The sequence below is a fragment of the Thunnus albacares genome, chromosome 20 (genome assembly GCF_914725855.1).
Source record: "Thunnus albacares chromosome 20, fThuAlb1.1, whole genome shotgun sequence".
NCBI lineage: Eukaryota > Metazoa > Chordata > Actinopteri > Scombriformes > Scombridae > Thunnus > Thunnus albacares.
The window spans coordinates 14198278-14208732 of record NC_058125.1 but is presented as its reverse complement, the minus strand read 5'-3'; the positions used below and the strand labels follow the sequence as shown (position 1 = coordinate 14208732).

General features: G+C 38.3%; 1 protein-coding gene across 1 annotated transcript in view; it reads left to right on the top strand.

The window, feature by feature from the left end:
• The window catches only part of nrg3b (neuregulin 3b), a 202481-nt gene that overhangs the window by 165331 nt on the left and 26695 nt on the right, over nt 1–10455 (top strand). The window contains exon 3 of the mRNA XM_044338756.1: nt 7822–7895. Within this exon, the coding sequence (XP_044194691.1) occupies nt 7822–7895 (74 nt within the window). The remainder of the gene's footprint in view (nt 1–7821; nt 7896–10455) is intronic.

The window sequence follows — 10455 nt, the reverse complement described above, 5'->3', positions numbered from 1 at the left end:
CCCTACGGTGACCACACTTAAAGTGCCCCCCTCTGCCCACTTTACACATAAAAAAGTGAAATTTACTGTGAGAATATTGACCATAGACTAACATAAACTTATTGCTGAAGTACATGCTCAAAACACATACTGCAGAAAAATGTAAGCCACAACCATAAACCTGACACCATAGATAGACATGCCATACCAACCCTTACAATGATGCTCCAATCTGAATGCAACTCACATCCCAATGCAACACGTTATGTTAAATATTATTATCTCCATCATAAATGGCCTGTATGAGGTCTACATGCAAAACCATAACAGAGTTTGTCTAAAAAAATCATTACACGCATATAACAAACAATGAAAGCCCGATAACACCTGTTGCAAGCAATGATCATAGAGCTCCAGGTAAGGTGATGGTTGTTTTGTTGTTCTATCGTTTTCAGAAACTAAAGAAATTAAAGGAATGAGAACAAAATATTGATTTAATTTTCATTTCAAGATCCACAAACAAAAAGGCATTTTTTTTTCCTTGTCAGAAACGGCAGATACAACATTTATAGCAGGCTTGATTTTCCTTCTTGCCTTTGTGAAACAGAAAATAAAATAGTTAACTAATGTATGAACCGTAGCGCTCCTGAATACAAAGGTGTGCTCGCTCCACACAGGAGGGTGGAGTAGTAAAATAGTCTTTGAAATATTTTCTTTCAGCAATAAAATGTACCACTGTTATTGACATAAACAGAGTCTCTCTCTCCTCACCGCTCTCCACGCCTCCATGGTGCTGAAAGGCACACAGCAGAGGCTATTTTCAACTGTTTTCTTATTATTGTTATTCATATTCTTATTAATTAGGATAATGATGAATAAAAGCTAAATCAATTGCTTTATAAATGTTGCTGCTGTGTCTGACCACAAAACTATTTATGTTTTTCGTTTTTTTCACATTGGTGTCCCCCAGCACGGCAAATTGGCTGGTGCCTTCAGGCACTCACCGGATGAGATGTATGGATAATCCGGCCCAGCTAACTTACACATTTACACACACACACACACAGGGGTCTATTTGGGCCTAGTACAACCATAAGCAGCAGATTTGGACTTGATTATCATTTCTACCGGCGGCTCGTATTTGTAGCAGCATGGTTCGATCCGATTACTTTTGATGCACATAATGGATGACAGTGTCCCATCTAGTGCAAGTCTTTATAACAAACACCCTTGGTTTGTTAATTAATTAATCCACATCACTTACCTTGGTTCATGCCAGGTTAGTTGGAGTGTGGTTGGCTTTCTTGAACACCTTCTGGGCTCCTGGCTGTGAACTTGAGCAGCTGTCCAATCAACATGGAGATAAGCATTGTGGATGCAGCTCCATAGTAACACCAAAATGAAACACCCGGTTTTCGAATGCTAGGAGGACTTTGACCATAATACTTTTGTCTGTTCATCTCTGTTGCTGTCACAGAGTTTTAGCGTGAAAATTGTTTGGTCAGCGTGAGAGCGTGAGACTGACGGTGAACGTGTCACATGCCAGTAGCATGAGAGTTGGCAACCCTGGTTTCTATTAAGTCCTCAGGGGGCATTCACAGCGGATTCTCGAGTGACAGAGTGAGCGAAGTCCCAAAATAAGTTTTAAAGGTGCAGTGTGTAGGATTTAGTGGCATCTAGCGTTCAGGTTGCAGATTGCAACCAACTGAATACACCCGCCCCCCTCCCCTTCCATGCATGTAGGATAACCTATGGTGGCCACGAAAAAACGCAAAAGGCCCTCACTAAACCCAATGTTTGGTTTGTCCATTCTGGGCTAATGTTGAAACATGGCCGTGCAACATAGCGGGTTCCATGGAGGAGGACCTACTCCATCTGTAGATATAAACAGCTCAGTAAACATACTTATAAATATTATATTCCATTTCTGCCAAGTCCGTTCCACAAGTTGCTACTAAAATCTACACACTGCACCTTTAAAAACACACATTTACCAGGAGGCTCTGACACTGACAGGAGCACCAACCCGCGGATAATAAGATGTAGCCGTTACGGTGTTTGTGTGCTCTGAAAGACGTCCCAGCTCAGATATGAAGTCACATAGCTGACAGACTATTAGCCTAGCAAGCCAATCCTATGTAAACATATGGATGAGACCATATGTTCACAGACATCCGCAGATAGAAACAGATGTAAGAGCAGGGAGAGTTAACAGATAATTACAATAGTTATAACTAAAAATAAAATAAGTTCTCTTTTAAATCAAACATCCAAAGACATGAGTTCTTGCAACTGCATTTATAACCTTTTCTTTGACTCAGATGTTTGTGATATGATACCTCTGTACACATTAACAACAAATATTACTGGGACCACTACAGAAAGTTGCCGATGAACATTTAATATTCAGGAATTCACATAATAGACACTACAACTGACTATCCTTGTAACAAATAGGCCACAATTTCACACACTGACCATACACGGTCCAGCCATATACTAGGTTTTGACCTAGTCCTGTTACCGTACAGACATGAAAGTGGCATCTAACTGTCAATAAAAGAGCAAATAAGCATATTTCCAAAAATGTTGAACTATTCCTTTAAAGCACTCTAGCACTCTTTAAAGCAAAAATTGGAAACTGGAACTATTTCCAAGGTTCAGAAAGGACTTTGAAACCCAGCTAAATTAAAATAGTAAAGATTTGGCTGTATTACATCAGTCAAAGGCCAACAGGCTCATTGCAATTGGTGGTCAACAGATGTCAGAAAGTGAGGGATACTTAATACCCCTTTACTTTTTATATGTTTAAATATATTTTATTTAAACCATCAGTGACATCCAGATATCTTACATCCAAAAGTAAGTTGCAACTTAGTTATTCCAGGCAGCAAGTGCTCAATTCTCTGAAGCTATATGGTTCCTCCCTTGTGCCTCATCAGTTATAGCTCATATGGAGTAATTTCATAAGACATGTGGGAGCTAATATGCATGGGCGTCAGGAGGTAAATGAAAAGTTTGGTTGACATGATCACATTCCCTTCCCTTCTCTCCTCCTTGAACCTCCTTTCCCTCCCCTTGCACTCAAACTATCCTCCATTTTTCTTCACACTAATTAACAGGCAGGATGGTGATTAGTTATGAGGCAGCACTCCCCACCCCTCCGTCATCCTCCAGACTCTGAGGTGTGTTTTCTCTGTGACTGGAACATGTGTTAAAAGCAGCTGGGTAATCACAGAAAGCTCTGGAGCAGTGGGGGGAAAACATGCTCGGAGTCCATAGCTGCTGTTCATATGCATGTTGGTTATAGGATATAAACACACAGACTCCAGAAAGCTGTCATATGTGCTCCAATCCACACACGCAAATCTGGGTTCACTTTGAAATATTTCCCCCTTTTGAACGTACACATGCATAAATACAGTCCTTTGTTCTCCTATTTCCCTCATTGGAGACACACACCCAAACGTACTCAAAGCTCGTCATTATCTCACATTGTTTATCATCCATTCAGGCATTCAACTTCATGTTCACACAAACACATTTACAAAGCATTGTTTGCATCTTATTGAAGGATGGCTGAGCTTGTTTCACAGTGCTACAAAGATGGTAGGAGGGGAGAGATGGAGACATAGACAAACAGAAAGCAAGCCCAGACGTAAACAGATAGCCAGACAGGCATTCTGCCTTTGGGTTTGTGATTCAGAATACTAACAAGGCGTCTCAGCTCACACCCAGGCATTGAAAGTGTGATGTAGGGCAGAGCCAAGTAATAGGAGGGGAGGGACGATTTACCCTTGAAATCTGACTGGTCGCCTTGGGTGCCTCTCTAAATTTTGCGGCGCATCATTGGCTGTTTGGCTCACATTGGCACGCTGACAAAAAAAGAGACAGTCAAAGCTGTTTCCTGTGACATGCATTTGCATGATGACAACTTTTCAAGCAAAAGGTTAAAACAAACATGCCATTTTAATATTGTGTGAAAGATGAATATTTCTGTCAAAACTCCAGCTTCTCCTGGGATTCTGTCTTATTTTATACCCCTCTCCCACTGTTGCCTGACTTAATTTCTCCCATACAAAAGCAGCTCTAATTTGGTAATTAATCTGATATCTTTGCATTAGTCATTTGGACTGTTACTATACGCATCATATGGCATGTTCTTTTGCATATTCAATTTCACTCTAAAATGTTCGGTCTGATTTAATGGTCTGTCTCCATGGGGATTAATGATAATTTTCAAATCTGTTTCTTTTTTTTCTGAAACTCTATATTTCAGAGCATTTAAATCATGCTGGCTTTTGCCTAATTTTTTTGGTAAAATGGAAACTGAGTGCACTATGAATAATGAACATAAGAATCCAAGTCATGCTATTCATTATAGAAATTATTATTGTGCTATTTACTGTGTGATGCAAATAATTAATTAAACCCAGCCTCACAAATATACAATGGTCAAGATACAACATTGATATCTTAATATGGCAAAATCATTTCTTTTTTTCTTTTTTTCTTTTCTTTTTAGCAGGAAAAACAGTTGTGGGCCTGACTCAGTTTAGAAACAGGTTTCCTGCTGTCCCACAGTGAGGATAAAAGCAATAAAATTGTATAAAAACAAGACCAGCAGAGAATAAAAGCTGACAAGTTAGACAAAAAGTATTTTTTATATATATGGGCTAAAAACATACCAATTTTAAGAGTGAGTTCTCAGTGAAAGAATATGGCATTTGGCAAGAAAATAGCAAAACAGACTGAACTAATTTTAAACATAAACTAATTATACAGAATTCAAAGGGAACAATAAGACTGATTACTGAGACATTAGTGGTTACAATTCTGATTCAGAAGAACACAGATATTTACAATATTATAGTAACAACTTAAGATTTTCTGAACTTATGTCACTGTTTTAGCTCAGTGTTACAATCAGTGACTGCTTCTATCGGTTTGATCATCATATTCATATAACTAATCATTATTTACACAAAATATCTCCGGGACACACCAGTAGTCAGCCATAAAATGTTGCCATTTTATTGATATTATAGTTTTTGGTTCAGAATATTGTCGTATTTGATATTTGGCAGTGTTCAGTTGTCAGTCTATTGGTAACTCTGTGTGCTGCTCTGTAGGACAACATAACACAACATAATTGTGTGTGTGTCTGAAAGAGAGAGAGTTTGGAGAATACCAGTGTATTGCATTAGTCATTTGTTTTCAGGCTGATTAAGAGGTAGAAGTCTGGCTGTGTGAGAGAGAACGGCAGGAGAGAATCAAGTTCTTTATCCCTTCTTGCCTGAGCAGAGAAACTATAAAGGTTTTGCTTATTACTGTGGATGTGAAATGACACAAAGAGTTTGAGGTTTAAGATTTAGAGAGGGTTTATTCAAGGATATTTTTCACACTTCATCTGAGCAGTAATGAGCCCCACTGTTTAAAGGTGCAGTTAGAGAGATTTTTACTGCCACATAACGCTAAATGAACATCTCAACGATCACGCCCTGCAGCTTAACAGGGGTGCTGATCACTATGAAATGCAATGCGGTTTCAAAAGCTTTAAAAACTCACTTTCTATCCTTCTCATCATCGGTGATGTTGTTTACATGTAATTTTATTTAAAGCAGCTACAATCAATATTCTTATAGTAAATATGGATGAAATTTGTAATGTGAAAGGGGTCAGACTTTTCTCCTGCCTCTGCAGTTCCCCTCGGCTGCTGAGATTCATAACCTTCTTCAGCTTTTTGTTTTGGTTTTCCAGCTAGTACCATTACCATTTTGGTCCCAGTGTCATAAGTCATGTTTCCATTAATCTATTTTTATGCGCATTTTGAAGTATACTGCCATTTTCTGATGAAACTATGTGCTGCGCAGCCTAGTTTATTAGCTTCAAACCAGTTGAAGGAAATGCACCTATTTCGCACTTTCCTTTTTGCAATATTTCAAAAGTTCACTTAAAATTCTCTTGCAAATCTAATGAAAACATGGCTATTTTCGACTACAGCAGGCAGCCTTTTTCAGTGAAAAAGCTCTAAAAACTGACTGTAGACTACATGTCAAAAAAGCAGAGTGACTATCAGATTTATGTTTGCCAGGTGACCGGAAACACAACTCTAAATTAATGCTAATATTGCTCAGTGTGTGCAGTACTGGTTGCTAACAACCTAGCCATATCACCAGCCAACGCAGTTATCCAGTGCATCTCTGCCTATGTTTACTACATGGGACTAAAAAAGTCATTCTGTACGTCAGGTGATTTGTTAAACACAAACTCACCTGTGCCACTCCATCTACCTTTGGTAAGAGCAGGTTTCTTTTGAGCCTCAAAATCACCAAACAGGTGCAAACTGAAAAAATAGACACCTTACAAAAAATGGCATTGTATCTGCATTGGCACAATAATTAACTCTGAGTGAGATTAGAAGACAGTGTTTGATTTTCATCAATTGTGCAGTTCCATACTGAAATATAGACAAAATATTAGACATCAGAACTACATATGTTGAGCTGAGACAAACTGAACAAATGGACTTGAAACAGATGACTACGGAGACAATCTCTCAGTATTCACTCTGGTCCAACTCAACAGTGATCTAAATTGCTCAATTAGTTTTTAATGCTTTAGCTCAGTTGTATTTTTTTTTTTTGTTTTGTTTGTTTGTTTTTCCAAGCTATCAGGTCAAGCCAAGCTGTGTAAGACTGAATGGTCCATTGGAGTCATGTCACTCATCCAATACATTATACTGTATATGGTATCTGTGACACTGGTGGAAATGTGGTGAACAGATATTGATGCATAATGTTAGAGTGCAAATCCCCCCAGTTTACCCACAATATGTCATCGACTGATGGAATAGAGAAAATACAGACAACTCTGACATATCGCTCACTCATGTAGAAGTTTATGTTGAAGCAGACACATCAAAGCAAATCCCCAATTGTCTTCTCTAAGCCTTGAAAGAGCAGAGGGATGGATCAGCCCACTGAATGTGCTCACAGTATGGCCACTATTGAAGATAGGAGAAATAATGCCGAAGTTCTGTCTGAGACAAAAACTATTCAAGATTGTGCCAAATTGGAGGAACTACACAGAATTTTATATTTCTGTCCTGGATTTTTGTATTACTTCAAGTATTCTTACAGTAACAGTGTTTTTGTTAATTTGCCCATTTGGAAGAGTCAATTTCTGTCTTTCATTCAGTCAGTTATATGGACCAGATTAGAAAAATAGCTGATCATTAACAAGAATTATATGTGTGTTATAATGTTCTTGCATAAAGGGTATTTCTAAAACACTGGAACATACACAGCCAGATCTCATTCTTTCTGTGGTAATATTCATGACAGTTGCAGAGGGATCTGCAGGCATCAACAGTGCAGAGATATTTATTTGATGATGAAGGCAAATATCTGGACTTTGACAGGACTCTGTGTATATGGGTGTTCCAACTATGGCTGCTTTCCGTCCACTGTAGATCTTGCGTCACTTGCATCACGCCAAGTCCTCTCCATCCCAGTATCCCATTTCTTCCACTGGGACTTGGCATTCCTGTCAGTCATGTGCTATCAGCGCGGCTGCAGGCGCTGCTTAGGCCTGCCCAACTATCTTCTGCCTTCCCCTCTTTCTTCTCACCCCACCCCTCTCGACAGTTTCTGTGTATCTCCTTCCACCACCTCAGTCCTCAGTGAGCACTCCAATTTTTACCATCCATTTCTCCTTTTTCTTAACTTTCCTTATCTGAAAGCCTCTTCACCTGATAGTTCATGCTGTACTTTGCTACTTTTTGCTTGGTTTGTCTTACTTCTAATCTCAAATCTTGCTCTTTTTCCCCCTCTCTCACAGGTGTAAGGAGGGCTACCATGGACTACGCTGTGACCAGTTTGTACCCAAGACAGATGCTATCTTGTCAGACCCAAGTACGCTCTCTTTTCTATTTTTCATCCTACAGCTTTGGTGTATTGATCTGCAACATGAAAATGAATTCATAACAAATGTGTGTTACAAGCCCTTGAGCGAATCTCTGACTGCACTGTATCAGTCAACAAGATAAATATAAATCAAGTGAGATCAGCCTTAAATTAACTCAGGCAGCGCAGGATTGTAAAGTCCTGTGGGTCCTTGCAATGCGTAAATCTAGTAAAGAGACAACAGGATTTCTCTAACCTGTAATGAGTACACAGAGCTACATAGTTACAGTATACAGTGTATGATTTGTAAAACATAGATGTTTTCAGTTGGTGCATTATCTACTGTAGGATTTCCATACTTCGTCCATTTTTTTTGTAAAAGGTGGTCCAACATTGATCAATACTGTCATAATGATTTTCATTTAAATCTGAATTTGAGCAATTATTAAAGCAATAAATGAACATGATTAGTTTCTAGACAAAGTAAAAATGTATCATGAGACTGCATTCCTTTATTAGCCTACATAGGTACTACTGTGCAGCTATGCTATTAGAATTAAACCTGTGTATAAAACCTCCGATATCTTTTATTACGGTCTTCAATCCTGCTTTGCTTTAGTCTAGCTAAAAGGAAAGGAAGTCTTCACTTTCCTGTTGTTCATGAAAAACAGTTCCCCTGGAGTCTTTGAATCCCCACGACAGCTCTGTAGTGTAGTTAAAAAATAAAGCAAAAGTCAGAGGTACAAGAAAGAGAAATTGGAGGGCCCCAAGCCTTTCCCACGAGACTGCGGCTTTACAAATTTACACTATTTTATGGAGTGACTTGGCTCTTCTGCACCAAGAGTCAGAGAGAAAACTTAACTCCTATTGCCTTCTGTTTGATGCCACCAGGCCCACTGAGAGTCCGTTAATGGGGTCCAAAGCCAATGTCAGGAAGTATGTTTCATGGTCCCTCATGGCACCCAGTTTTCACTATGGGATTTATTTTACCTTCTATAGGCAGACATCAATTTTCCTGTGTGTCCAGCCCAGGAGATTGGTATGGTGTTGTTTGAGATAAGCGGAATCTTGTGTTTTTCACAAAAATGGACACTTGAGGAAACAAATGGATTACAGCACATTTACAATACATTTTTCTTATTAAAAATGTACAGTATAAGACAATAAGCCTTGAAGGCAAAATGTAAAAGAGGGTTTGTTTAATGTGTTATATGCATTTCTTATGTTATTTTGTGTGCTTCTATATTTTTTTTAGACTCCGCAATAAAATATACTGTATATCATTTGTTAGTATTTACAGCTTTAAAAACTACATTTCTTGCAATGTAAAGCAAAACTGCTACAGTATACCTTTCAGAGGGCTAAAAACTGTGATTCAGCATCTTCACAGTAGCTAAACATAAGCCTATAAAACAATTTAATCAACACTGGGTAAACACAGCTCTTAAGAAATAGAAGATGTGAATGTATTTAGAGTCCAGATAGTAAGTGGGAATGAAAATGTGTACAAATAAATATATGGAATAACATTTTCACATGCCGTAGTTATACAGAATGTGTATACACTACTGTATATACAATAGTCCAGTACTGCTTGGAAAGAGAACACATGCTGTAGGTGGAAAACCTGTGGATGCTACATTATATAAAAAGAAGATGGGCAAGTGTTGGTGTGTCAAAGATCTGCAAGACACCTCCCATTACAGGTGTTTCATTAAATTAGGCTCCAGACATTTCTAGAAGGCTCCATAGTGAACTCTGGTTGCCCAGAGTTATCCCCATCCTCCCCCACTATATACACTACATATATATACATATATACAGCCTGCATACAGTATGAGCAGACATCTTAAGCACAGCCTTGCCAGACCTGCCATGAATATAAAATATCATACAACATTCAGTATATATTTTTGTAGTCAGTTCTCTTTGAATTATATAATGTCTCACTAATGTTAATATTATATAAGTATATACAAGAATAAATGGGTGCATGGAATACATGCATGAATCAATGGGTGACATATACTTTACACAAATGTATTTATAGTAATAAAAAACACTATAAAAGACCTTGTTATAACTTTGTCAAAACATATTTTCAGAAATCTTCAGTAGTAATTTTGTGCTGTAAAGTCATCCATCTCCTCTTTCATAGGAAAAAAATAAATATTGACAGCTGGAATACAGAGCTGCATACAAATTATCTTGTATCAAAACTCTACAGATGCACCTGTTCACTACAAAAAACTGTGTTATGGCCACAAATGTTAACCACCATAAGAGATGCGTACCCTGGATGATTTTAGAGAGGAACGAAGCCTATTTTGATCTCTGTTGATACAGAGTAATCTAAAATTTACCCAGATTACCAAGGGTTTTGAGGATTATCCTGCTTTCAAAAGCCAAATCATGTACTAACATACACACATACATGCACACACTAACAACAACTACAAGTGAGACAAGCTCCAGTGAAATTCATTTCATTGTTGGTGTGTGTGTGTGTGTGTGTGTGTGTGTGTGTGTGTGTGTGTGTGTGTGTGTGTGTGTGAGCGAGTTATTGTTT